This window comes from Molossus molossus, unplaced genomic scaffold, assembly GCF_014108415.1.
Source record: "Molossus molossus isolate mMolMol1 unplaced genomic scaffold, mMolMol1.p scaffold_m16_p_14, whole genome shotgun sequence".
Taxonomy (NCBI): Eukaryota; Metazoa; Chordata; class Mammalia; order Chiroptera; family Molossidae; genus Molossus; species Molossus molossus.
Window position 1 is genome coordinate 4,994,008 of NW_023425349.1, and position 24,688 is coordinate 5,018,695.

Sequence of the window (24,688 nt, forward strand, 5' to 3'; positions counted from 1 at the left end):
ACTGTCACAATGTGTCCTGAAACCATGGGACCCTCCAGAATTTAAACCCATGGGTAAGGATACCCCCTTTTTATTTCCTTCTTGAAATCAACAAAACAAAATGAGCACCTTTGCTGGCACTTTCCAGCTCTCCCAGCAACCCAGTGTCCCACAGCAGGCACGGGGCTGAGAGCAAACGCCACCCAGGACACAGCCACAGGCTGAGGGTGGGGGCAGGGAGGGAGCGGCGTCGCAGGCAGCTGCAGCCAGAGAAGCGGGAACCAGGCCACTGGGGAAGGCAGCAGCCAATGCACCAGGCCAAGAGCGGTTTGGTCCTAATTTCTCTTTTTAAAAATATGGAACGCTTCACGAATTTTCGTGTCCTCCTTGCACAGGGCCACGCTAATGTTCTCGATCGTTCCAGTTTTAGTGCATGTGCTGCTGAAGCAGTCCCGGGTTCTTGGGCGGGTGTTGGGGAGGCGTGCAGAGGGGTGAGGGGAGCGGTGCTGACTCAGTTACGGGAAAGTGTGCTTATCCTTTGCAGAGCTGATCACAGCCTCTTTATCGTGACTCCCTTAAATGAATCTTCCAGCTCCACTTACGATGACAGCGCCTCTGCCGGAGTAAACTTATCGACTTCTCCATGTCACACCCACATCAAGAGATTCTTAGATGTGACAGGTAAGAAAGAGGGAGGGGCTGAAGGTAACCGAGCTCTCAAGTTAAACCCTCAAATTTTACAAAACCATTAAAATAAAATGAGCTTAACGAAGTAGCTAGAAACGCAGGCTGGGCACCAAGTCGGGTGATCAGCTAAGATCCCCTGCTTCTGAACTCGGGGCAGCGAATGGAACGCAAACAGACTCCAAATATTTCACCCACAAGATGTCTTGTGGAAATTTTATTATATAGAGTGTAAAATGAATTGTCAGTCAAATAAAAAGAACACTTTTTTAAAAACGACATGCATAACATTCTCCAACTGCCTTTTTTAATAGTTAGATATTTCAAGCATTATAAGGAAAATAAGGAGAAAAAACCAGAAACTGTAACTTCAGTACATTTCAAACGGAATGTCCCCCAGGTCAATTAAAAATGCAAGAAAAAATAGCTTTAATTCCGTTTTTCTTTCCTTTAAAAATACATGTTATCTGTACAAGACACACTACAGTAAACACTGAAAATCATAGTTTTATCCCTTTTATTAAATCAAAATTATTTAATTCATATTGTGGTTAATACTAGATTTATTTATTCATCTAGTTAATTTGACAAATATTAAAAAATATTTAAAAGACAAAGCAAAGAACACCTCAGAATTAAAAAATAGTGACTACATTTTTATGTGGTTTAATGTTCCATAGTGTTTGTTAAAAGTTATATCGAATTTCTTTTTAATATTAAAAATAACAGTATTTATATTTCTGAGAATAGAGAGGATTTTTGTTTTGTTTTTAAAACAAGCTTGGAGGTCTTAGATACACAATTGCAACTGGTACTGAGACATTAAAAAGACGTATGCTAAACACATGAGCACATTTTTATATTACCCTTTAGAACTCTAGAAATTATACAAACCCTATAAAACGCCCCTCCCGAGCCCTGTTGGACAACAATACAATTCTCTGTCTCAATTCAGAATTCACATAATTAATTACAATACATAATAGTTCAGTTTTTTAAAAAATGCAATAAAACCAGACAGCCAAGATACAAGAAATTAGAAGTAAAACATTTAATGAATTTATACATTTAAGAACATTTAAATACTGTTTAAAAAATTTAAAAATAATTTGTTACATACCACCTAAGACTTCCAAGCCACGTTCTGTTGCAACAGAAACAACTGTAAATAAAAAGACACGCAAAAAACAACAAAACAAAAAACACACCAGTTGAAATGTCACTGCTATGAGGCACATTCTGGTGCCTGAATTTGCAGATATTGCTCCAAAAAGAATCCCAGAGCTTCCACATTTGAAATAACAAATAAAAATGATGAAACAAAAAATTATCAGCAATTTTTAGTAACTAAGTTCCCAATTTTTAGAAAAATTCTGTTAATCTAAATATAGTGTTTCACAGAACAAAACAAAGGTTCTTCATCAAAAGGTTTGCAAATCTAAAAACCTCTGTTACAAATAGGTTTCCGCTCACAATGATTTTGGGGAGGGGGCCGCAGGTCACTGTTCTACTGTTCCTGTGGAAGGAAGGGGGAGAGAAGTCAGCCTGTGGGAGCAAACTCTCAAGGGCTTGCCAGTTGGAGGTGACAGGTCACCCTCTCCCCTCTGGCTCTACAGGAGGTGCTGACACACACAAACCAGGCGATGTCTCAGCGCCTTCCCGCAGCCTCCCCACCAGGGCTCCGCCTAGACCAAAGCTCTCCTGAACAGGAGGTCCTGAGCATCCCTTTCCATAGGGCCTACCTAGGACAGGGACAGAGGAGTGAGCTCGAGAAACCTCTCGGTCATCGGCCAGCCAGAACACCTGTTTCTACTGCGCCCAGGCACAAAGGGGCAACTTGGTAGTGAGATGGCCAATTAACTTTAGGTCCAGGGCCTCTGGTAACCGACATGCTGTCCACGGGGCTCTGCCTGGCCTCAGGTCATCTGAAATACGCCCTCCGGGAGCATTTGGCCCTCTTCCCTATGTTAATAAGAAATCCGTTTTTGGCCTATGACTGGCCAGAACCCTCCAGGTTTCTGTGCAGGACGAAGATCTGGCACTTTGCCCGGCCCAGCCTTCCAAGGGTGTGGACTGGCCCTGCTCCCGCCACCCTTTCCTGCAGACTGAGGGCAGGGGTGACAGCCTGGCCACACCACCTTCTTTAAGAACAGTTGTGGGGTGTGAGCTCCATGGCCCCTACTCACAGCGCCAAGCTGGCCAGTCATCTAAGCTTGGCGCTCCCATTCACAGCTGGAGGAACGACAGCCCAGAGGCAGAAACTGAGAGCCGGTCTGGGGGGTCTGGGGCCTGGATCGGAGGGAAGGTCGGGCACTTTCTTGGAGGGGCTGCCCTATCAATTCCTCTCCAACTCGGCCCAAACGTGCTCTCTCGGGGGCAGAGGGGGGGGGGGCGGCGGGGCGGCTGCCGCTGGGCCCTGAGCAGCGCTGTGGCCCGCGCTGTCCCTGCACAGCTGGCGCTCTTGCCCGGGAGCAGGCGCAGAGCTGGGAGAAGGGGCTGCAGGCCGGGTGGGCGGGAGTCTCAGCAGTGCTGGCGCTGGCTACACACCTGGCTGTGGGCCTGAGCCTGCCCTAACGTCTGCCCGTAGAAAGCGACCTGCTGTCTGTAATATTCGGCCCAGGCCATAGTGTAGTCCGGTGGGGAGCTGGCCTGAGGAGCGGCGCTGGCAGCATGACCTGATGGACAGAGGGAAACAGGCGGGTCAGGAGCAGGACGCACTGAGCAGGCGTGAAGGCCGCGTGGAGACTCCCTTCCCCAGACGCAGGCATCGGGAGCAAGTGCCCACTGCTCTCCCTCCGGACGTCGGTGCGGCGGGGCCTGTGTGCCGGCTGCAAAGAATCCAGTTAGTCTTCGCGGCCGCCCCGCCCCGCCCCGCGAGCCTCCCGTGCTGTCCTTTCAGAATCACCTTGTCTGCACTGGTCTGCCTGACCGTCAGCTCCCAGGGAGAGGGAGGAGGGGTGCATGCGTGCACCCCAGAGTATCCAAGCCCACGGTGGGCTGCAGACAGGCCCATGCATGTCTGGGAGTTTGGATTTAGGAGGTCTGGGGAAGACTGGACACCTGGACTTTTACCAGGTAGATGCTCCAGGCGATAATGACCTCCCTGCCCGCTACCCCAGTGATGACTTTCCAACACCAGGGTGACTGTTAGACGCTTTGACGTGAGTTCCTCCAACCAGCAAATAACATCCTTCAGACTCGAGCCATGTGACACCTCTTCCCATGACGCCTCCACGCCTGGTTCAGCAGCTTCAGAATATATGCAGAGGGTTCAGTACTAATTGCAAATGACTGCCTGGGGTTTTTTTGGTTGCTGTTGTTAGTTTTTTCCTCCTCTTTTAAAAAAGACTGGTTTAGTTCCTTAAGAAAACGAGCTTACTTAAGAAAAGCAAACATCTCACCGCCCACCCAGCTGCGGCGCCCTTCCTGAGTCCACCATCTCTCTTCTCTTCACCTGCTCTGACATGGCCAATGACAGCGACAAGACGGTCAGGGAGCGACACAGCTAGTCTGCACCCTGGCCATGCAGTTCTAAAGGGGCCTAGGACAGCTGTCCCTGGTCCCTCAGTTGGATGCCACGCCCTTTGGAGTTGAGAAGGGGAGAAACTGGGGGAGGAGGGGAAGGCAAATGGCTACACCACGCCGCCTCTGACAGACGCACAGAGGGACAACAGGGACAGTGTTACAGAAAAAAAGGTGACAGGGAGCCATGGACAGTGAAGCCTACAGACACGGGACTCTGGCTGGGGACCTGCTTGTTAGGAAGGCCATTGCACTCACTCTGTTTTTTGTAATAGTCCTCCCAGGCCTTGCCGTAGTCGGGCTGGCTGCTCTGCGGCTGGCTCTGCTGGCCTGTGCGGAGAACACAAAAGCAGTGAGGCCCCGGGCTTCCTCACCGCCTGGCCCCCAGCCCGGCCGGCTCGAGGCCCTGCTCTGCGCTTGCTCGCTTGCCCCTGGGCCACACGCCGCTCTGTGGCCTGGGAAGAAGGTGGCAGCAGATGGCTGTGGAGGAGATATGTCAACACCCAAGAGGGCCTCCACCCAGGCCTGGGGTGTGCGTGCGCAACTAAGATCCCACAAGGCTGGGGCTGGGCAGACTGCTGCCCCTCAAGGGCGACTACCGGGAACAGCCTCCACCCCCCCAGACAGGGACGGGAGCTGCGGGGAGCAGAGCCCAGGGCCAGACTGCCTGTCACCTAAGCTTCCTGGAAGGGCCTTCAAATGGCGCTGAGCACACTTTTTACCAGAGCCTTCCATTCAAAGACTGATGGCTTCACCACTGCACAAGCAGAACTGTAGCAAACACTCGGGAAACTGTCCAGAGACTGAGCACAAGGGAAGGGGCTGCTGGCCACAACACACCTGACACCACCCAGCCTTCTGCCTTTGGGGCGGGGGCAGGGGAGAGGATGTGGTCTTGCTCCTGCCCTCCTCTTCCGGGTAAGCCGGTGCCTTCTCTACGCGGCCTGGGCAGTGAAGACGGGCAGGGGCAGAGTAGCCTCCGCCTGCCCGGGTGCATAATGAGCGTTAAGACAACACAGCAAGCCCTGGCTGGGTGGCTCAGCTGGTTGGAGCACCGTCCCGCACACCAAAAGACAACGGAGTGGCAAGTCGGGCCCTTGCTTTCTGCCGAGGCCAGGCTGGCTGCGTGTCCACCTAAGGCCCCTTCCCTGACCTTTCTTCAGTGGGGACCAATCTGAAGCAGCACGAAGCACACGCCAGCAGACAAGCTGCACAGCCACGGTCTCCCGCCATGGACACGAAGACCGAAGAGGGGCGTGGGACCAGGACACCCTGGGTGTGGGTGGGGGACAGGAACGAGATGGGAGGACAGGAGAGGGAGAAGCGCCTCTCCCCTGCACCCCACCAGGGCAGGAAGGGCTCAGACCAGCACACGGAGCAGAAGGCCTGGCTGGGGAGGGCAGGGGCAGGAACGGAGCAGCACGAACTCCCCCTGGCTGGGGAGGGGCAGGCAGCAGTTTTTCTCTCCAACAAGGTTCCACCGACCGAAACCAATTCTCAGCTCCTAAGTCCCGAGTAAACCAACTAAGCTCGATACAAGATGAAGGCTGGTGAGCAGAGGCGAGAAGCCAGGCATTTCCGTGTCTTCCCCCTCGTCCCAACGCCCCTCCTGCCGGCTCCTGGCCGCCTGGGCCGTGGACAAGCAGCAGGCCGGGCCTCTGCAGAGCCATGCCCCAGGCTCAGGGTCCCCTCAGGGAGGACGATTCCCTTGGGTTCAGTGTAAAGACAGACTCCCCAGGTCCAGGCCCTGTCCTGGACAACAGGACAAATGTGAACCTGCCCTGGGTCACGTCACAACTTAGGGTCGCCCTCCAACTGTCGGAGCAGGAGGAAACAACGTGACCAGCCCCCGGGATTGAGTGAGACCAGTGAAAGGGAATGGCAGACTCCAGGGTGCGTGGGTGTCCATGGTGAAGCTCTCTAAAATATTCTGTATGTTTCATACATTTATAAGAAAATACTGCTGAAGGGAAAGAATACAACCATGCAAGTTTAGAGTTCGCGTTACTTTAGAAATCGAATCCAAACCCTTCATTTCACAGACAAGAGACTGGAGCCCAGAGCGGGGGGGGGGACGTGCCTGCAGCTGCACAGCACTGGCCTCCAGACTCCACGGGTGGCATCTAACTGTGACCTTGACCAGGGTCCTGGGCAGCACTCTGCTCAAGGGGAAAGAGGTAGCACCCCAAACCCCGGGCTTGGGCCCCATGAGCAAAGCTGTGACCCTGGTCCTGCGGCCTGGCGTGCAGGGAGGACGCGCTGAAGCCCGCCTTCCGGACACAGACGACGGGCCCTCGAGAGGGTCGGGTTTGTCCTGCTTGAGCAGGCTGCGCCAGAGGGGCTCCACCCGCAGCGACGCTCAAGAATGACTCCAGCAGCCAGCGGGGCTGGAGAGTGGGGAACGGGTTTGATTCCCGCAAGAACTTCCTTCTACGGCAGTTTTCTCGGAGACGCCACTCAGCATAGATAATTCTCTTACATGTGCTTTCTGAAAAGTTCAGGAGACAGAAAGAGCCCCTTTCTAGGATGGTGCTGGAAAGCAAGGGAGGGCCACCCTCTGGCCACAGCAGGGGCGTGGGAAGGGCACGGCGAGCAGACTGCCCAGGAGAGTGCAGGGGCGGGAGCAGAGCTGTAGCAGGAGGAGCCGGGCAGCCAGCCATGCCCCTCGACAGAGCCTGAGAAAGAAAGGTCTGAGAAGGTGGGCCAGGAGAGAGCCAGCCTGTGTCCCTGCCCAGCTGGAGGCAGTGCGACCCACGCAGAAGCGTGCCGCTGCCCCAGGGGCATCCTGAGCCTGCTGGCAGAGGGGGCAGGAGAGCATTTTAGGCCCACCGTCTCCTGGAGAAACTTACTTGGGACTTGCTGTGTGGGCTGCTGCCACGCCTGGTAGGTGCTGCCCCAGCCCTGGGTCAGAAAGGCCGGAGGACCACTGTGGAGAGTGAAAGAGGCCTTGTTCTAGCGCGGGCCACACGTCCCCTCCGCACCGGGCCCACCTCCCACCCATCCCGCTGCCTGTCTCTTCACTGCCCAGCCCCCACCCCGGCAAGCACGATGGCCTGGCAGTGGCCGGGTAACCTCGACCCTAGTCCTGACTGAGACCCACACGCACAAAGAAAGCAGGTCACCTACCTTACAGGGGTGCTGTGAGGGTTTCCGTTCACTTTAGCAGCAATGTTTGGGAAGCACCCTGAGCTCCTTGGAGGATAGGTGCTGAGAGAAAGGGAAAACCACGTCAGAGGGCCAGGACCCAACCACTGGAAGAGCTGTACAAAATCTCCCTGCAGCCCCAGGACGGTGAAGGCCCCTCAGGGATGCTGGCAGTGACCAGAAGACCCTGTGCCCCCGGGGAGGAACCACCGGTGAGAAGCAGAGGAGCCCTGCCCACACCCACCCAGGACTTCGGGCTTCTGGCTGGCACTCCCTAGAAGGAGCTGGAAGGAAGGCCCCTGGGAGGGAGGGAGTCTTCCAGTGGGGGCGAGGTAGAGACTCACTTTTGATGAGGTGCAGCAGGAGGCTGGCTGAAGGGGCTCTGTCCAAAGGCTCCCGGCGCTCCTAGACTGGTGCCCTGTCGTGGCACAGAGGGAGCGCTCTCACTTCCTGTGGCTGCCTCTCTGCCCTCCGCCAGCCCCAAGGCAGACCACAGCTCGGGGAGTCGGGGGGAGGGAAGATGCCCTACAGCACTCACACTAGCCTTCCTTCTGCCCCGAGTGACCAATACCACCACACAGCCAATGCTGGCACCACCACATCTGCCCTAACATGTCACCCTGGGGGTAGGGACCAACCTGCTTGACTCTCCCGTCAATTTAGGCTGGCCCATGGCTCTTTCTGCCATTCTACGTCCCCTGAGGTGAGCAGTGGCCCATCTGTCCTCCATCAACACTCCCTTTCTTTATCTGCTTTGAGGCGCCTGAAACTAAACCAAAGTCAATGAAAGCTGCCTGCAGGGCTGGCCGCCAGGGCGATCCAGCGGGTCCTGGGCCGTGCTAGGGAAGGCTGCTGCCCCAGCTGCTCACCTAAGCCTGCGGGGGACACGGCTCTAGGGCCTGAGCTGGGGGCCTTGGTGAGTTCTGCCAGAAGGTTCCTTCATCGAGCCTGGGCCTGGCCCTGGTACCCCTGGGCCCCAACCTGCCCCCTCGGCAAAGTGAGAGGATGTGCCCTCACGTGATATGAGGACTAGAAAGGTGCAGGAAGTACAAGGTTCTGGGGAAAAACAGGTACCTTGGACATCCACCAGAAAATCCAGTTATTAGTAAGCCAGGTGGGGAAAGGACCTTGTACGTACACCAACTTTCTCATCTATGAGATGTCTGGCCACCTCGATCTGCTGAGGAACACCCCTGATGGTGAATATTCGCAGGTTGGGGTCAGTGTTGGGAGGGGGGTTCCGCTGCAGCTCCACGTGTGCTCCAGACTGCTGGTTTATGCTTTTGATGTTCTCGCCCCCTGTAGGCAGGAGGGCACAAGACAGGGTGAGTGGAAAGGGTGGCAAACCCAACCGGCCTGCAGTCCTCTGCTCAGGAGCCAAGGAAAGGGTATTTCCTGCACCTGCTTTCTATTTACTTTACAATGACCAGGGCTCTCTCATTTGCAAAACCAGACTTAGGACGTAGGACGTGAAGCTGGTCCTTCTCTAGAGGCAGGCTGACGCTGCAGACACCATGTGGCACCTGCTGGTTTCTGTGTCCTGGCAGAGGCCAGGCACCAGGCCTGGGCTGAGGCCCAGGGATCTGCACACAGTGGAGCTCAGCCCCTGGAGGCCAGCACCCCACCCTTCTCAGGACCAGAACTGCGACCTGCTGGCCCCTCCATGGCACAATGGGGTCCTTCAGCCCGGCATGGGCCACCACACTGCTGCTCCCCCTCCCTCCACAGGTCAAACAGACGGCCACAGGCCCCAACAATGCCGGGAGCCCACTCGGGCCTTTAATATCCCATCCTGTCACTTCTCGAGTCCCTGCCTCCACCATGGGGCGGGGGACAGGTCTAGACAGAGAGGCAGCCGGAGGATGGGGGTCACAGAGGCCTGGGTGGAGCCGGGCTAATGAAAATTTAGTTGGACTCTTTGAAAAACCTGTGACAGTCCCAGTCTCTTAATGAAATTTGTGTAACAAAAGCTCCCCCAGTGTAACAATGGTTTGATTCTTCTTTTGAAATTTCACAGAACTTACAGATCAGCTCTGCTCAATTTGGGGGGGAGCCAGAATACAAAGAAAACTTGTAGCAGAATTTTTGCAAAATTAAAAAGAGACAATCTGTGGAAAATCCGGTGCAGAGGACCAGGGAGCCCCACATGATCAAAAGCAACGACTAAAGGCCAGTCTCTGTGTCACCCCTCCCTGCCCGGAGTCAAAACTAACCTCACATGACATGTCATTTCCTTGTAACATCCACAGTCCTTCAGACACTCCAACCTGCCCTCCACCCCCACTGAGAGGCCGGGGCTGAACTGGGACACCCCGTTCCCTCCATGGGACTCTGCAGGGGTCAAGAAGCAAAGCTGGGCCTGGTCCAGCTGTCCCTCCTGGAGGTGGCGACCACACTAGGGGAAGGAAACGGCACTCGGATAGAGCTTTGTATACATCGGCTTGGGTAGTACGCCAGTTTCGCATGGGGGGGCAGAGAGGAAGGTGTCAAAGGGGAAAAAAGGAGGGGACATCTTATACGTTCAACAATAAAGACAGATTTAAAGTAAATAAGTGACTAATGCAAAAAAATAAGTGTCCCTACAGATTCCACCTCCAGCAAACATGCTTGTCAAGGGACAGCAGTGGCCAACGTAAGTGCAGGGCCTGCAACTACTGCCCTTATACATCGGGGGATCTGATCTTCTCGGCACCATGAAAAGCTCCTCGGCAACAGCGTTTCTGGGGAGCAATGGAGAGCAAAGCCCAGAGGATACCTTTCCACGGCACTCCCAGCCTCCGCCCAGCCGCCACTCGGCTGTGGCGCAGGAGCACTAGAGGGGTGCGCGTGTCTGCGACCGAGACCCTGCAGCCCCATAGCCCTTCTTCCAAGGCCTTGGGAGCATGCTAATAAGGTGAGGAGGCCCCACAAAACTGCATGGGGCCGGAAGGAGTTAATTTAAGTTTATCTTCCTTCAAAATGAGGTCACCAGCTTGGCACATGGTGGCTGTCTATAGACTCATTCAGCAGCCTGCTCCATTCTTCCACCTGATGGGAGGCAGAAGCCACCCACCAGTGCCCCCCACCCTCAGCTGGTCGTGAAATCGTAAAGCAATTAATCAAATCTGCTAAAAGGCCTGGCTGACAAGAGCAGAGCTGGCCACACTATCTGTCACTGTTGCTGTATTTATCATGGAAATCCAGCAGGGGCCCGGGGAGGCGAAGCGTCTGTGCAAGGGCTGGAGCAGGGGGAGCAAGGGGAGCAAGGGGAGCAGGAGGAGCAGGGCCGGACTGCGTGTGACTCCCCCCTCTCCCTCACTACCCCCATCCACAAATCTTTCCCAAGGAGGAGCACCTCATACCCAGCTCTTGGCAGGATGGGGGGTATAGAAAGTCCCCTACCCCCAACAAATCTTTTCCTGGGTTTGTCCAGGCTGCAACTGGAACACTGGATGCAGTGTCAGGGGCTGTGCCTGCGGCTGCCACCTCTTCCTCTGGGGATCCCTCAGGACAACTCTGCAGCAGATGAGCCAAGACAGGCTTCCTGTGAACACCGAGTCTCCTGACTACGAGGACTGTCCCAAAGAAGGCAGGCGGACACTGCTGTCTAGAGACTCACGTTCACACGAAAACCTCGCTGATAAAGATGTTTCCAACCTTCAGGCACCAAAGGCACGGACTCCTGAGGCAGTCAAGTTGCAGGGCTGGGCGTGGGTCTGACCTATCACAGCATTTGGGCAGCTAACAATGTCCAGAGAACACTTCTCAGCAGGGGCACCCTGCCAACAATTAGAACGAGCCCACCTTGTTCCTACCACCAGTGAGAATCTCAAAGCAGCACAGGTACAGGACATAAACGTTTGGAAAGAGCACGGGACAATGTCCACGGCAGGGCCGAGGCCGAGGCGGGGAGGTGATGGCAGGGCAGGAGGAGCCCCACCCGCGCCCACTCGCGAGGATGTGCCGCAGTGGTCTCAGCTGTCTGTGGAGGAGACACTCCCACGTCACATCCCGTGGCGTGCTAGCAACCTTCTGCAGCCGACAGGCCTGGTGAGCACAGAGACTGGAGAGGCTCTGGGGGGAGATTATCCCCCCAAATACAACACCCCACACTAGATGTGAGGCTCCCGTGGGCCCTGTGAGCCCCAGATCTGCCCATAGCCTTTCAGGTCCCAGGCCGGGCCGGCCCTGCCGAACCAGCCCGAGGGGCTAGAAACCTGCCTGCTCCCCCCTTGCTTCTCACTGAAAGGGCGAGAGGAGCACACCAGCCATTAACAAGGGTTTGACCTAATATTCTCTGAAAGGCCTAGAAACAACTAACAAATCAGTTTTATTCCCCTCCACAGGGCGTCCGTTACTCACAGTGAATGTGTTGAAAGAATAAAAACCAGTGTCAATAAGACCAAATCCAGGGAGGAAAAGGGACACACCCTTCAGAGAGCAACCTTCACTTGAGGAAATTATCTTTACCGTCCTAAGCTCCTTGGAGATGCGTTAATTACTAATCAGTTGGTCAACAAACACTCAAAGGCAAACATTCAGCCTTTTCACAACTAAGTTGCTCCAACAGGCAGTGGGTCCTACTTATCGTGGGCACGTGCCCATCGCCCCGCTCACGAGCAGACCCGTGCCCAGCAGGGCTCCGCAGAGGCAGCTGATGCCACAGATTTGGTACCTTGTCGAGTGCAGCAAACAGGCTTGACTTCATGCTCTGAGGAATGTGACCTGTGTGCTCTCGGGTTAAAGAGCTGCCCCCTACCTTTGCCTATGACGAGGCCGCACTTATCAGCTGGTACTGTGTATGTTATCTCCTGGATGCCGCCAGGGGTTCCCATGCTCCAGTCGCCACGGCCACGGCCTCGGCCTCTGGCTACTGCGAGGCCTCCGAAGCCATCTCTTTCCTGGGAAAGAAGCAAAGCGCAAGTGGGATTTCTGCCCCTGCCACCAGCACCCCTTCTCATCTCCAGGGGGGAGGTCGAGTGGCAGGACGTGATCAGTGTCACAGACCAGAACCTGAGCACATTCCACACTGCAGACTCTGAAGTGCTCTTTAAAAGCAGAATTAACACAAATCACAGGTGCGTTCAAGGAGCACATGTGCAGATAAATGCACGTGGTTACATAAACAGCACAGAGAGCCTGACGAAAACAGGCAGCCGGATCTAAACCCCCAGGTCTGAAGCCCAGTGCCCTTCCTCCGCAGTCTGCATCACTGGGCTCTAATCTATAGGGTCAGGGGCTGACTTTCTTCTCCATGCTGAGCTGCCCTTTCCTGGGGCTAACATGCTGGGCCTATCAGAAACCAGATACTAGACGCTGAAGAGCCATGACCATTTGAAGTAACACATGAATGACAATGTACGACTTTTGACCCTTCCCGGATCAGGCTGCTATAAAGAACAATTCAGACATTGCTACATGGGTCACAACACCTTGCAATCCAAACAGCAAAAAGGGGGAAAGGATTTTTTTTTAATCCTCACCCAAGGACATTTTTGCATTCATCTTCAGATAGAGCAGAAGGGACAGAGGGAAGAAGGGAGGGAGAGAGAGAGGGAGGGAGAGAGAGAAAGAGAAACATTGACGTGAGAGAGACATATCGACTGGCTGCACCCGCACAACCCCAACTGGGGCAGGGGACCAACCGCAACCGAGGTATGTGCCCTTAGCGGGAACCGAGCCCGGGACTCTCTGGTCGGCGGGCCGACGCTCTAACCACTGAGCCAAACCGGCCAGGGCAAGTGTGAAAGGATTTTAAAGAAAAACTGGTTGTCCCACTCCCCAAAAGAGGGCGGAAACAAGCAGGCTGCAGCGCATGGTCTGGGGCTGGAGAAGGCTGACTCATCCTCAGTCCTCCCAGCAGAGAGCAAACCTCACACCGACACGTAACGGAAGATTCCTTTCATCTGAGGGCAACACATTTCATTCCAGACTTTGTCCCGAGTCCCTTCGGAGCTGCAGCATTTACATGTTTAAATACGGAGGGAAACCTAGTTGAACTGAGAGCCCCTTTCACGGGAGGGAGAAGCTGAGCAGAGACTCAACACGGTGAAGAAAGGTTTGGCAAACCCTGCCCACATCAACTGAGAGAAAACAGAACGTTCGCCCGGAACCTAAACCAGCAGAGAGCAGAGATCAGCGCAGTGCTTCCTTCCGGCACTCCACTTCTATGAGAGACAAATGACAAGTAAACAAGGTAATTTAGAGATTTGTTAAAACACACGCACACAGCCAATATGCTGGGTGTGCCAGAGTCTCAAAGACAAGACTGCCTCCTAATCAGCTCAGCCTTTTCAGTCCTGGGTTCATGACCTCTTACTAGTAAAAATGAGAGATCATTTAGTGACTCTTTGGGGAAGTTGTCTAATCCTAAGAACTACCTGGGATGCCAGCTGAGACCCAAGACCACATCTTGGATATTTTGATTTAGTAGATCTAGGTAGGGGTCTACAAATTCACTACTTCCGCATGTACTCCCAGATGACTTAGGGGACCACCTGGTGCAAAACCCTGTTTGCTGTTGAGAATACTTGGCCTACAGAGGTTCAAAGGCTTGTCCAAGGTCACATGGCTAATGGCAGAGCGATGATGATAATTTCTAACACTTCTTTCTTCATCTCCAACCATTCTCAAAATTCCTCAGTCCTACAGACCTGGGGGATGTGCCAACCTACCGTCAGGTCCAGCGGTTCCCCAGAGCACCTGGCAGCAGGGGCAGATGGCGGTGCTAACGTTGCACAAGCCTGCTCACATCCCCTGCGACAGTGTGCACGAAGACCGCTTTCAGACTCTACAGGATCCTGAAGGGCTTTCTAAAGCTAAGGTTATATTTTCCTTATAGTTATAAATTAAGTAGACTCAACTGTTTGAAACTTGATGATCTGCCCTGTATTTCCTTCCAAATAGAGTCAGAAAATCTAGACTCTGGAACAACAAAGGCAGAAGAGGAATGAACTAGCAGGAAAGCAGCAGCTGTAGAGCAACCCCTGGCTATGCATGTGAAGGGTGATCACTGGCCAGCACTGCTTCCCATGACTAGAGGGGCTGCTCTATGTATTGCCCCAGAGCCCCATGTGGCACCTGCTGCTATTGCGACTAAGGTGAATCCAAACAGCAGGACTCACCTGGGCTGTAAGAATAAGCTCGTTGATGACGTGTGCTGCATGCTGACATCGGTCCGGGGGTCCCATGACCTGGGCAGCTCTCTCTGGACTAATACCATCGTCTGTAGAACAAGGTGACAGCTGGGATTAGAAAAGTCCAACTTAAGAAAGAGACAGAGGTCACCCCTGGCAGGTGTGGCTCAGCTGGCTGAGCATCATCCCACACACCAGAAAGTTCACTGCTTCAGTTTCGATCAGGACATGTGCCCTGGCTGCAGTTTCGATCCCTGGTCAGGGTGCATACGAAGGCAACTGATCAATGTTTCTCTCTCACACAGATGTTTCTCTCTCTCTCCCCCCTCCCTTCCTCTTTCCCTAAAAATCAATAAAAATATATATTTAAAAAAGGTCAATCTGATTTGCAATCTATATTCCTACCAGTGCCAAAGAGGTAAAAGTATTACCAGACTTAGGGCATCTTTTGGGCAGGGAAATGTGTATGGCTACATCTTTTTGCACGGCCCATGCCAATACTTATCCAATTACAGACATTTAAAGGAGATATTGCCCTGGCCAGTTTGGCTCAGCAGTTAGAGCATCGGCCTGAGGACCAGAGGGTCTTGGGTTCAATTCCAGTCAAGGGCAGGTACCTGGGTTGCAGGTTTGATCCTGGCCCTGGGTCGGGGTCGTATGGGAGGCAACCAATTAATATGTCTCTCTTTTCCTCTCTCCCTTCTAATCTCCCTAAAGGATCAAGGAAAAAATATCTTCGGGTGAGGCTTAACAAAAAAATAAGTAAATAATAAATAAATTATGAGGTATCATTAAACAATATAAAAACAAACAAACAAGAAACAAGGAAAACAGAGCTATGACAATATTTTCCAAAAATCAGCCCATCATGATGTTTTTCCATTTAGAGAATAAGAAAAATAAAGATACTGTAGATAATTTCCCTTATAAACTTATAACATTTAAAAAATTGTCCTTTATTCTAAAACATTTGTCCTTTTTATCATTTTAAAAGTTATCTTTAATTTTATAAAATCAAAACAACAGATTTTACTTGGCCAAACTGAAAGCTGAAAATGCTACACTGATCTCCCCAACGTTGCTGTTCTGGGGCTGAGGGCAGGGAGAGGGGCCTGGAGGCCCTGGGCCAGCGTGTCTGGGCACAAGGAGAACCAGGCCAGTGAATCCAGAGAAAGAAATGAGGGCCCCGAGGAGCAACCTAGGATGGTGATTTGGTAACAGGATGTTGCAAAAGAGAGAAAAAGAGACAGAGCTAGAGAAAGGGAGAGAGAAAGAAAGAAAAGAACATAAAAGGGCTCGTTACAAAGTCCTTCTTTTGTAAGGTGTTTTCTAAAGGGTTTTTGAAAATGATAAAAAAAAAACAAAAACCAACCTGGTTTGAACTGAATCCTCACACCAGCATCATTCTGGATCTTTTTGATCATTTCCCCATTTCTTCCTATTACAATCCCAACAGCAAACCTAGGCACAGACACCTAAGCAATGAGAAAACCTCATCAGAGAGTTCGGCAAACCTGTCTTTACTCAGTGGATGTGTGTGCATGTTACGGTGCATTCTTGGAAGTTATATAATAAAGCATATTTTTTCCCTTTTAAGAATGATTTTGTGGTTAATGATTGCATTTCTGTCTGATAAATGCATCCAGTAAATCTGAGATTTGATCAAAATATATAAAAATGAAGTAAAGCAAGAATAAACCTTATACATAGATAATAGATTTAAAATGACAAATTTATCTTACAAATTCTTTGAAATAAGCATAACTATAACATATACATTCATTATACTAGTGGTCCTTTAAAATATGTTTTTCATTATGGTAAATTACACATAACGCAATAGTTATCATCTTCACCATTCATAATGATACAATTCAATGGCATTAAACACATTCACAATATTGTGTAACCATCACAGATCTCTGTAACCCAGACCTTTCATCATACCTAATGAAAACCCTGTGTCCCCATTAAGTAGTAACTCCTCCTTTCCCCGCCCCTGATAACCTCCTTTCTATTTTCTGTCTCTAGGGATTTGCCTATTCCAGGTATAAGTGGAATCACACAATATCTGTCCTTCTGTAGCTGGCTTATTTTATAAGCACAATGTTTGCAGGTCCATCCACACGGTAGCATATATCAAAATTTCAACCTAAAGGATAGATTTTGATCCCATTCCACCTCACCAATCAATCTGGCTTCCAAGTTTGATACAATCACAACACAGATCACCAAGAAAACTTGGACTTTGGTCTTCACCTGGGCAGTGGAATAAGCGTTGAAACAAAACTTCAAAACCAGGGGAATGGCCCCACGCCCTGAAAAGCATGCAGCTGGCTCCCCTCACTATGGCCGACTGTCCCAGTCTGTCCTCAAGCCCAGCCTGAGAAGCAAATGTCCTCATAGAATTTCACAGATGAGACAAAAGTTAGATAAATTGCTCAAGGTTAAAGAGCCAACGGACATGTGACCTAGGACCTTAACCCTAATCTCATTTGCCTACTAATCTGTAATCGAAACATACCTCTATACTGCCTCCTCCCATTCGGGAGGCGAAGTCACCGCGGACACCTCGAAAGTCAGCTTGGTCTTTTTCTCGGATGATCTCTAATACCATTTCTCTTGCTTGCTGCGTAAACACAGATAAAAGGTATTATGGAAAACAAAATCCTAAAAAAAGACATGACACCAGATGAAATTTCAAGATCAAACCTTATGTTGATCTTGAAACAAGAAAGGGCGCTCAGCTGGGGGAAAATGACCTTCTTGTACTACTATTATTATATGGGATAGAGGCAGGCTGCTGGTGAGGGTTGCATATATCAAATCTTAACTGACGTTTTTGTCACACTGCCCCAAATGCCCGGATAAGGGTTCACCCTCTTGAAAGCCACAGTAGGGTCAGCACATTTGTGCTGGGTCTGAACTTCATTACTGTCGCCCTGAGGGTTTTCGGAGAGCTCTGAATGTAGGTAGGAGCCAGGAGAAAGGAGAAATCACCAAGGTGTCCGATTGCAGAGGAGTTCCAGGAAGGTAAAGGGAAAAGGCAGCCCTGGAGCCTGAGATTACCTTCCGCATTCAGAGATCAAATACCCCAATTGCCGGTTGGCAAGACCACCCAGAGACCTGAACATCTCCAAGACACATTCAGCATCTTCTCCCCAAAGCACGAACTCGGTCCACTAAGGAGCAACCGTATCTAACAACTCAAGGTAATGTGGGAACCCAGACTGAGTCCTGGTTCTGGAAAAACCAAACCAAACCAAAACAATCCTCCCTGCCCAATCCCCAAGCAGCAATTAAAGTCTCAGGACATTTAGAGAACTCAGAATAGGGACTGGCGCAAGATGATATTATGGGATTACTGTTATTTTCTCCGACCTGGTTGTATAGCTGAAAGTTCTTATTCTTAGGAGACGCATGCTGTAGGACTTAGGGGTGGGGAGTCATAATACCTGCCACTTACTTATAAATGGCAAAGCAAAATAAACACATGTGCATGCATACAAACGGCAAAACGACAGGTAGAATGAGGTTACATAGGTACTTGCTCTACTAGCTTTTCAACTTTTCTTTTGAAGTTTCTCACAATAGAAAGTTGGAGAGAAAAAACACCCCAAACATACAACAGTCTAAATACAATAGAGTCTCCCAAATAAAAAAGTGGAATACATTAAAAAAAAACAACAACACAGCCCTGGCCAGTTTGGCTCAGCAGTTAGAGCGTTGGCCTGCGATCCCGAGAGACCCGGGTTCGGTTCCCGCTAAGGGCGCGTACCTCGGCTGCAGTTTGTCCCCGGCCCTGGTCGGTTGTGCGGGTGGCAGCCACTCGATGTGTTCCTTTCACATCGATGTTTCTCTCTCTCTCTCTTCCTCTCTCTCCCTCCCACTCTACCTGAATAAAAAGTGGAAAAAGGACCTCGGGTGAGGATAAAAAAAGGTTAAAAAAAAAAAAGAGAAGGCAGTGGGGAGGGCTCCTGGGAGGCAGGCGCTCTGCTGCGCGGCACCCTCCAGAGAGAGTTCCCCGACACCACACTGGGGAGTCCGCAGGCCGAACTGGGTGAGCCAATAGAGGAAAAATTAGAGGCCACCTGACTTTTCAAAGCCCACATTCAAAGACAGTAGGAACCCCGTGGGAGGAAGGCACTGGGGACCCGGCCTGCAGGAGGGCAGTGAAGGGCTCCATCACCCACTGGGGCCTAAGGGGAGAAGCCACTGTAATCACTGTCCTCAATCCTGTTTTGAAACCATTGTTTTACACACATACCTTGAAAAACAACGACATCAATTTGAGTATAGCTGAACGACAGTGTTAAGAACTGGAGGAAATATTTTGCCAGAGGCTGGAAACCTCCACCTCATCGAAGCCCCAAAGCTCCTAGAGGACCAGCTGTTGGTGACGGGCGGGCTCACCAAGGAGTGTCACCGGCAGCTCTACATGCAGCAAAGGCCAGGCAGGCTGCAGCAGGCAGAAACAACTTTATTTCACAGGCAGAGACACACCCTACATCCACAGCCCACGCACGTTCCTGCCAACAGCAAGGGCTGGAGGGCAAAACCACCCCAGGGGATGTAAAACCAAGCCCCTCACTTCTTTCAGCAACTGGGACTGTCCTCTGTGGCCAGGAGCTCAGAACACAGGACGCTTGGTAGGAGGGCACACATATGCCTTGTGGTGTGCTGGCACCTTAGCTTACCTCTCATGCCAGCTGGAGCTCTTACAAAAATGGGCTGCGAGAACAAGCAAATAAAAGCCAAATGCAGCCTACGTCTGAGCTGACCACAGGTAACGAGTCGAAACTGCATCTGATCAGTGCTACGTCATCCAACAAAACCTGCATTTACAGAGACGTTCCGAACACATGCTGCCCACGGCATAGCCACCATCCTCACGTGGCCCTTGAGCGCTTGAAATATGGCCAGTGTAAATGGGGAACTCAATTCTTACTTCATTTGAATTAAACAGCCACATGTGGCCGGTGGCTCTGGTACTGAACAAGACAACCCTCGCCTTGTCACACCCAGGACCTGCCTGATCGTTTCTTCCCTACCTGTACTTTAAACGGGTCTCCAGTGATGCGAAGAGGCTTGTCTGCTCCCGTAGGCAACGGGCCATCCTGGATCATGACCATTTTCACCCCCGTCCGCTCCTGTGGAGGACACACGCCGATACAGCACTCACGGCCGTGGATGAGCATGCAGAGGGCACGAGAAGCTGCAAGGGGCTGATCACGTCCACAGCAAGACATGTCCCACCTACCACAAGGCACTGCCCTCTGACCCGGCCCATGAAGCTGGCCTGAGAATGCTGACGTACAGACCATGCTAGCGAGCTTCCAAGTGTGATCCAGAAACCACCTCCCAAACTCTCCTCCTTTTCCAGTCTCTAGAACATCGAAATATAAATAAGCCCTTTCTGTGAAATGCTAGGCACTTGGCTGGGCACTCGATTTAGCATCGCCTGGTTAGAGCTGTCCAGAGCTGATGAGTGGGGCCAGAATTTGGATTCTGAGAGTCCGAACCTTGAACCCGAGTCCACACTAGTGCCTTCACAGCCCGAGGACTGGGCTAGGAGACAGCACATGGGCAGATCACAACCCCTGACCTGCAACTTCAAAAGCCCCAAAGCTCTGAAAGAAAAGTTTGTTTGTAACTAATTTGGCAGCAAAATGAACCTGAACTCACGGAAGCAGATTTCTAGTTTCTCTCCCTGAGTGTCACTGTTACTTTGTTTTACTATGGAGATATGCACTTGGTTACAGCGTGCACCAGGGACTTGCTGGGGTGGTCGATTCTGAGGCATCTCGGCTGAGATTCTGGAGCCACACAGCCCATGCTCAAGGAGCATCGGCTCAGCAACAGGCCCGGTGCTAAGGGTCTTATTTAAAGACAAGCCAAGGGGTATTAGTGCAGCTTCATTACTAGTGAGGCCCCTGAAAAGTGCACAAGCTCGGGAGCTCACACAGCTGCCGGCCGGAGCGCTGCCGGCTCTGGACGCAGCCAGGGATCAGGGATGCTGTCACTTGACGCTAACAGAGCTTCCCTGCCCCAATGGCTGCTACAAGTTCATGAAGGCTCAGGCCAGGCTACAGTAAATGTCCAGAAAACAGCTGTCAAAGGGAGGACCGTGGGATCACGTGGGCAGGGGCTCTGCGGGGAGCTCTGGCCTGTGGTAGGCATAGCCAGATCCATCAGGGGAAGTCAGTCATGACGACCTCCCAAACCTGGAAGGTGAGGAAGATGAAGACCTCTGCTAAGGGCTCACATACCTGCAACTGCTTTATCGTTTCCCCTCCTTTGCCAATGACCAGCCCGACTTTAGCTGCAGGGATGAGGATCTCCTGGACCGTGCTGTTGCCGTCCATGTCGTTATGAAAGCCAGGTCCATTCCGACAGCGGTCCACAATCTGCCCCAGGAGCCGTTTGGCTTGTCTTTGGGAGGGAAAAGAACCACAGGGAAACCAGCATTAAATGAATGCTGCAGGTACCACGAAAGGGGAACAGCACCAGGGGAGACATTGAAGGAGTCAAGCAGCCCTCCGTCCAGCTCCAGCTCCTGCCCACAACCCAGGAGGTCTCTGCCATCCGCCACGCTACTAGGCTGGAAGTTAAAAACAATGCACACAATACCAACATTCCGACACGGCCCCCTTTCTTTCAAGCCTGCCCTCTGCTTGAGTTCGGGTCTTGTATTCACGCCACAAACATGTCTCTGCTATGAGAATGTCACCTCTGCATCTTGCTGTTTCCCAATCCAGAGAGTACACACTCAACATACACTTGTTAAGTAAGGGCAGGAGAGAGCAATGAGAAAGATGGGAAGAAAGAAAGCAAGGGTTAGTAGTCAATTGTTTGAATTCCAAAATTCCAAATGTCTTCTCCATAACCGACCAGACTGCTCTGTGACTTTTGAGCTAAAGTTACGAATCACCAGCTTGGTTTCAAGGGATGGAAAACGGAGGCGGCAGTGCCCTGATGCAGCTCTAGTCATATACACCTGCTTTGTGTTTTGCATGTCGGATGCAGGACCTGCATTCCATATGCGATGCTGTTTTGTGCTGATTCATCTGGAGGGGGAGGAGGAAAGCTACTAAGCCAAAACAGCACATCGCAGCCTACTGAGGTCATCTTATTGGGCCATATTCCTTTTCTGCACCAGAATCTCCCCTGGCTGTTATTTGCATTATTTTATTCTTCGAGTCACCACGTACAATCTATTTTTTGGTTCCTCTAATAGGAAACAATTCAGCTACTAAACAGGCTGGCTACACTGTGCACTGAAGAAAGCAAAATTGTTTCTTCCTCAAGTTATAATCCCGCAGCCTTCACTGCTTGGGTAGAACAGGAAGCAGGAATAGAAGAGTAGAAAGAAGAAAAAGGCAGGAAACAGATGTTGTCCTTTGTGGTATTGAGTCTTTGTGTATAGCATCAGCCTTGTGTATCTCCTCAGTTACAACAGCTTTTTAATATTTTGCTTGTGTACTAGATTAACCTATACTGGAAGAAAAATGCCTGAACTCCAGCAAAACCATCTCGCTTGCCTATAATGTACTCCTGCCAGTTATTTATTCTGGTTCACTGCCTGCAATGTTACTGCAAAACAAGAGAGTTTAAACTCATCCAGACTCCCTGAGAAATGGAAACAATAAAATAGCCCTACCCATTGAGCCAGACATAATCTCAGCACCCTTAGCCCCAAATGCAACGCTGCTCAGCAGACTGAAAGAGGAAAGTGAGCAGAAGCTAAGTGAATACACCCCTTTCCCAGGAGGCTCTTGGATTTAGGAGGCCTATACCTGGTACAAGGCTCTGAGCATGTGTGTACGTGGCAGGAATGCAACACTAGTCTTCAGCCTGTCATAGGGGCCCCAAAAGTTGAAACACCCTCTAGTCAGTCCATATGGCCCTCCGAGCGTAGCAATGGCCAGGAAGAGTCCATTCATTTGGCTCACAAGTATCAGAAGGGCAATGGGATCACCCCCAGGCAAAAAACCTGGTACCAGGATTCTAAACAGTTCACAAAGTGATAGGCTCACTAATCCACACCTGTTCAGGTAAAGGAGGTATTAACAAGGAAGAAGTCAGGTGATCAGACCATTCAGGGAGGATGCATACTCTTAGAACCCGGTTTAGAAGGAGGTGTTATGACAGCTGTGAGAAGTTCTATAGGGTTTTTTTAAAAGGTGATACCTGGTGTGTTTAAGGTGACAGGGAATCTCCCTGGTGTGGCACCCTCCTAAACCCTTCTCTGCAGAAGCATCTGCTTTATGGCCAGACTGTAGCACAGATCGACAGTGTTCAATAACAGTTTGCCCTTCCATTTCTCCCCGTTTGGGGAAGGAGGAAGAAGAGTGAAAGGAAAAAGTAAATAAAATAAACTTACTCAATACTTTCTGGGGTTCCGGTAAGTACACAGGGCCTCTCTGGAATCCCAGAACTCTCTATAAGAAGAATCAAGAAGATGAGGTGTGTTGGTGGGCATCAGGCAACCGTGCACCTTGCCTCTGTGTAAGGCTGTCTCTCTGGGCTGGTGCCTACACCGGCCCCACAGAAGCCCAGGCTCCCAGAAAAAGACAGTCTGCTTCCGCTTGTGGGCAGAACAGTAAGCTGGTAGCTCCACCCTAAGATTCTCAAAGTAGAAACAAATCCCTAGGGTAAGGTGGGAGAATGCAGCAGAGGTTTGTGAGTTGGTCCTAATTCCCAGTTTCAGCTTCATTTCTGACCCACTGTGTGCTAGCAAGTGCGTGAGTCCCTTAACCCGCTGTCCCTCAGTTCTCAATCTGCAGAGCAGTTCACTGGTCAGTTGTTTTGCAAACAGTTCTGAGGTACACGAGTAAGAAATTCCATGGTATGCACATCAGGACTACAACCAGTTATTGCATGAACATCCCCAGAGATCAGTGATATCTATGTAGGACTGGTTCCGGGCCATCTGACAAGAAAGGAAAGTCTTACTTTCCAACATCACATATGACACTTTACTTTGTTCCTAAAAATACTGCCTCTTAAAATTCTTCCTCAAAAAAGAAAGAGAAATAGCTAACAGTAGTTACTGCCTTCAAGACACTGTAAGTATCATTTAAAATGACAAACATTTCTCTAGTTAAATGTCCTTCAAACGCCCTCCTCCACTATGGAAAGAGATCAAACTCAAATTAGATGATAAAACTATAAATAAAATATAAACTCTTCTTCCCCAATCTGTCTCTCTCCATATTGCAGTCAAAATGGACCCAGCTGGGAAAGATCCTGAACTATGTTCAACATGTGCTAATTTAGCCAGAGCCCCCAACTGGCCTCTTTCCACAAAGGGCAGGGATGTTCTGATCCAGGGGAGCTGGTGAGCAATTCCCAGGAGTGACCCCAAAGCCACAGGACTCCTGCAGGCCCCACTGTGTCTGGCATAACATTCTGGTGCAGAAAACAGAGGTCCTAGAGTGGCAGGTGGTTGGGAGGGGCCAGGCCAGGCCACAGAACTGGGGAGGGTCTCCCCACGAGGTCAGAGGGGCAGCCTTGTCTCTGAGCCCGCTTCTGCTCTGGTTCTCTTCTGGGAGTCCGGCTCCAGAAGCGAGGGAAAATCAGTAATTATATATACTTACCCATGTTCCTACACTTCTAGCAACAAGCAAAGTACTGAATCTGGAAAACTTTGCAAAACAATGATTTCTACCAAACTAAGATCTATGAAAAAAAAAGCCCTTACCTGAAGCAATCTGAATTTTGCAACCAGATTCTGCTTGAATCCGTGAAATCTGCTCACCTCCCCTGCCAATAACTGAAACAAATTGAACAGGGTCAGAATATGCCCCTGCTCCGCATTTAACCATGCACGGATGACTCCATTCAGCGGACATTCACACTCGGCTCACAGCGCCATGGGTCAGCTTGGCCTCAGCGAGCCCATGCAATCGCACGTGAAGCAGCAGACGGGTGTGCGCGCTCGAGTGAGGAGAGTGGGGTGGGGGGACAGCGCGCGGACGACCTCGGCCTGGAGAGAAACCGGCAGCACGAGGAGACGCTGGAGAACACAGTGTGCAAAAGCATTCTCCTAGAGGTGACACCCACGCGGAGAGGGAAATAAAAGGGACAGAAAGGAGCTGGGGGAAAGTGCAACACATGGATACTTACTAAATCCAACCATTTTATCAGGCACTTTGAATTCCTCTGTTATTACTGCCCTAAAAACAAAGAACATTTTGGAAAACTATATAGGAGAATTCTACAGCCATTTTAGGTTTCCCAAA

The 24,688-nt window shown here is 51.1% G+C and overlaps 1 protein-coding gene and 1 pseudogene across 4 annotated transcripts in view; both read right to left on the reverse strand.

The window, feature by feature from the left end:
• Positions 1 to 329: 329 nt before the first annotated feature.
• LOC118630322 lies at positions 330 to 429 on the reverse strand (annotated as a pseudogene).
• Positions 430 to 1,298: 869 nt separating this feature from the next.
• FUBP3 (far upstream element binding protein 3) overlaps positions 1,299 to 24,688 on the reverse strand; it is a 51,823-nt gene continuing 28,433 nt past the window's right edge. For 2 of the 4 annotated variants that reach the window (XM_036261311.1, XM_036261310.1), the window contains exons 4-19: positions 24,573 to 24,622; positions 24,148 to 24,219; positions 22,828 to 22,885; positions 20,714 to 20,876; positions 19,496 to 19,594; positions 16,969 to 17,073; positions 15,817 to 15,919; positions 14,433 to 14,533; positions 12,068 to 12,209; positions 8,468 to 8,628; positions 7,674 to 7,747; positions 7,312 to 7,392; positions 7,035 to 7,111; positions 4,444 to 4,515; positions 3,211 to 3,338; positions 1,299 to 2,179 (exon numbers count right to left, since the gene is read on the reverse strand). In XM_036261311.1, coding sequence (XP_036117204.1) covers positions 2,171 to 2,179; positions 3,211 to 3,338; positions 4,444 to 4,515; positions 7,035 to 7,111; positions 7,312 to 7,392; positions 7,674 to 7,747; positions 8,468 to 8,628; positions 12,068 to 12,209; positions 14,433 to 14,533; positions 15,817 to 15,919; positions 16,969 to 17,073; positions 19,496 to 19,594; positions 20,714 to 20,876; positions 22,828 to 22,885; positions 24,148 to 24,219; positions 24,573 to 24,622 — 1,495 coding nt within the window. In that variant the 3' untranslated portion in view covers positions 1,299 to 2,170. The remainder of the gene's footprint in view (positions 2,180 to 3,210; positions 3,339 to 4,443; positions 4,516 to 7,034; positions 7,112 to 7,311; positions 7,393 to 7,673; positions 7,748 to 8,467; positions 8,629 to 12,067; positions 12,210 to 14,432; positions 14,534 to 15,816; positions 15,920 to 16,968; positions 17,074 to 19,495; positions 19,595 to 20,713; positions 20,877 to 22,827; positions 22,886 to 24,147; positions 24,220 to 24,572; positions 24,623 to 24,688) is intronic. The other 2 variants (XM_036261313.1, XM_036261312.1) reach the window with 2 other exon arrangements.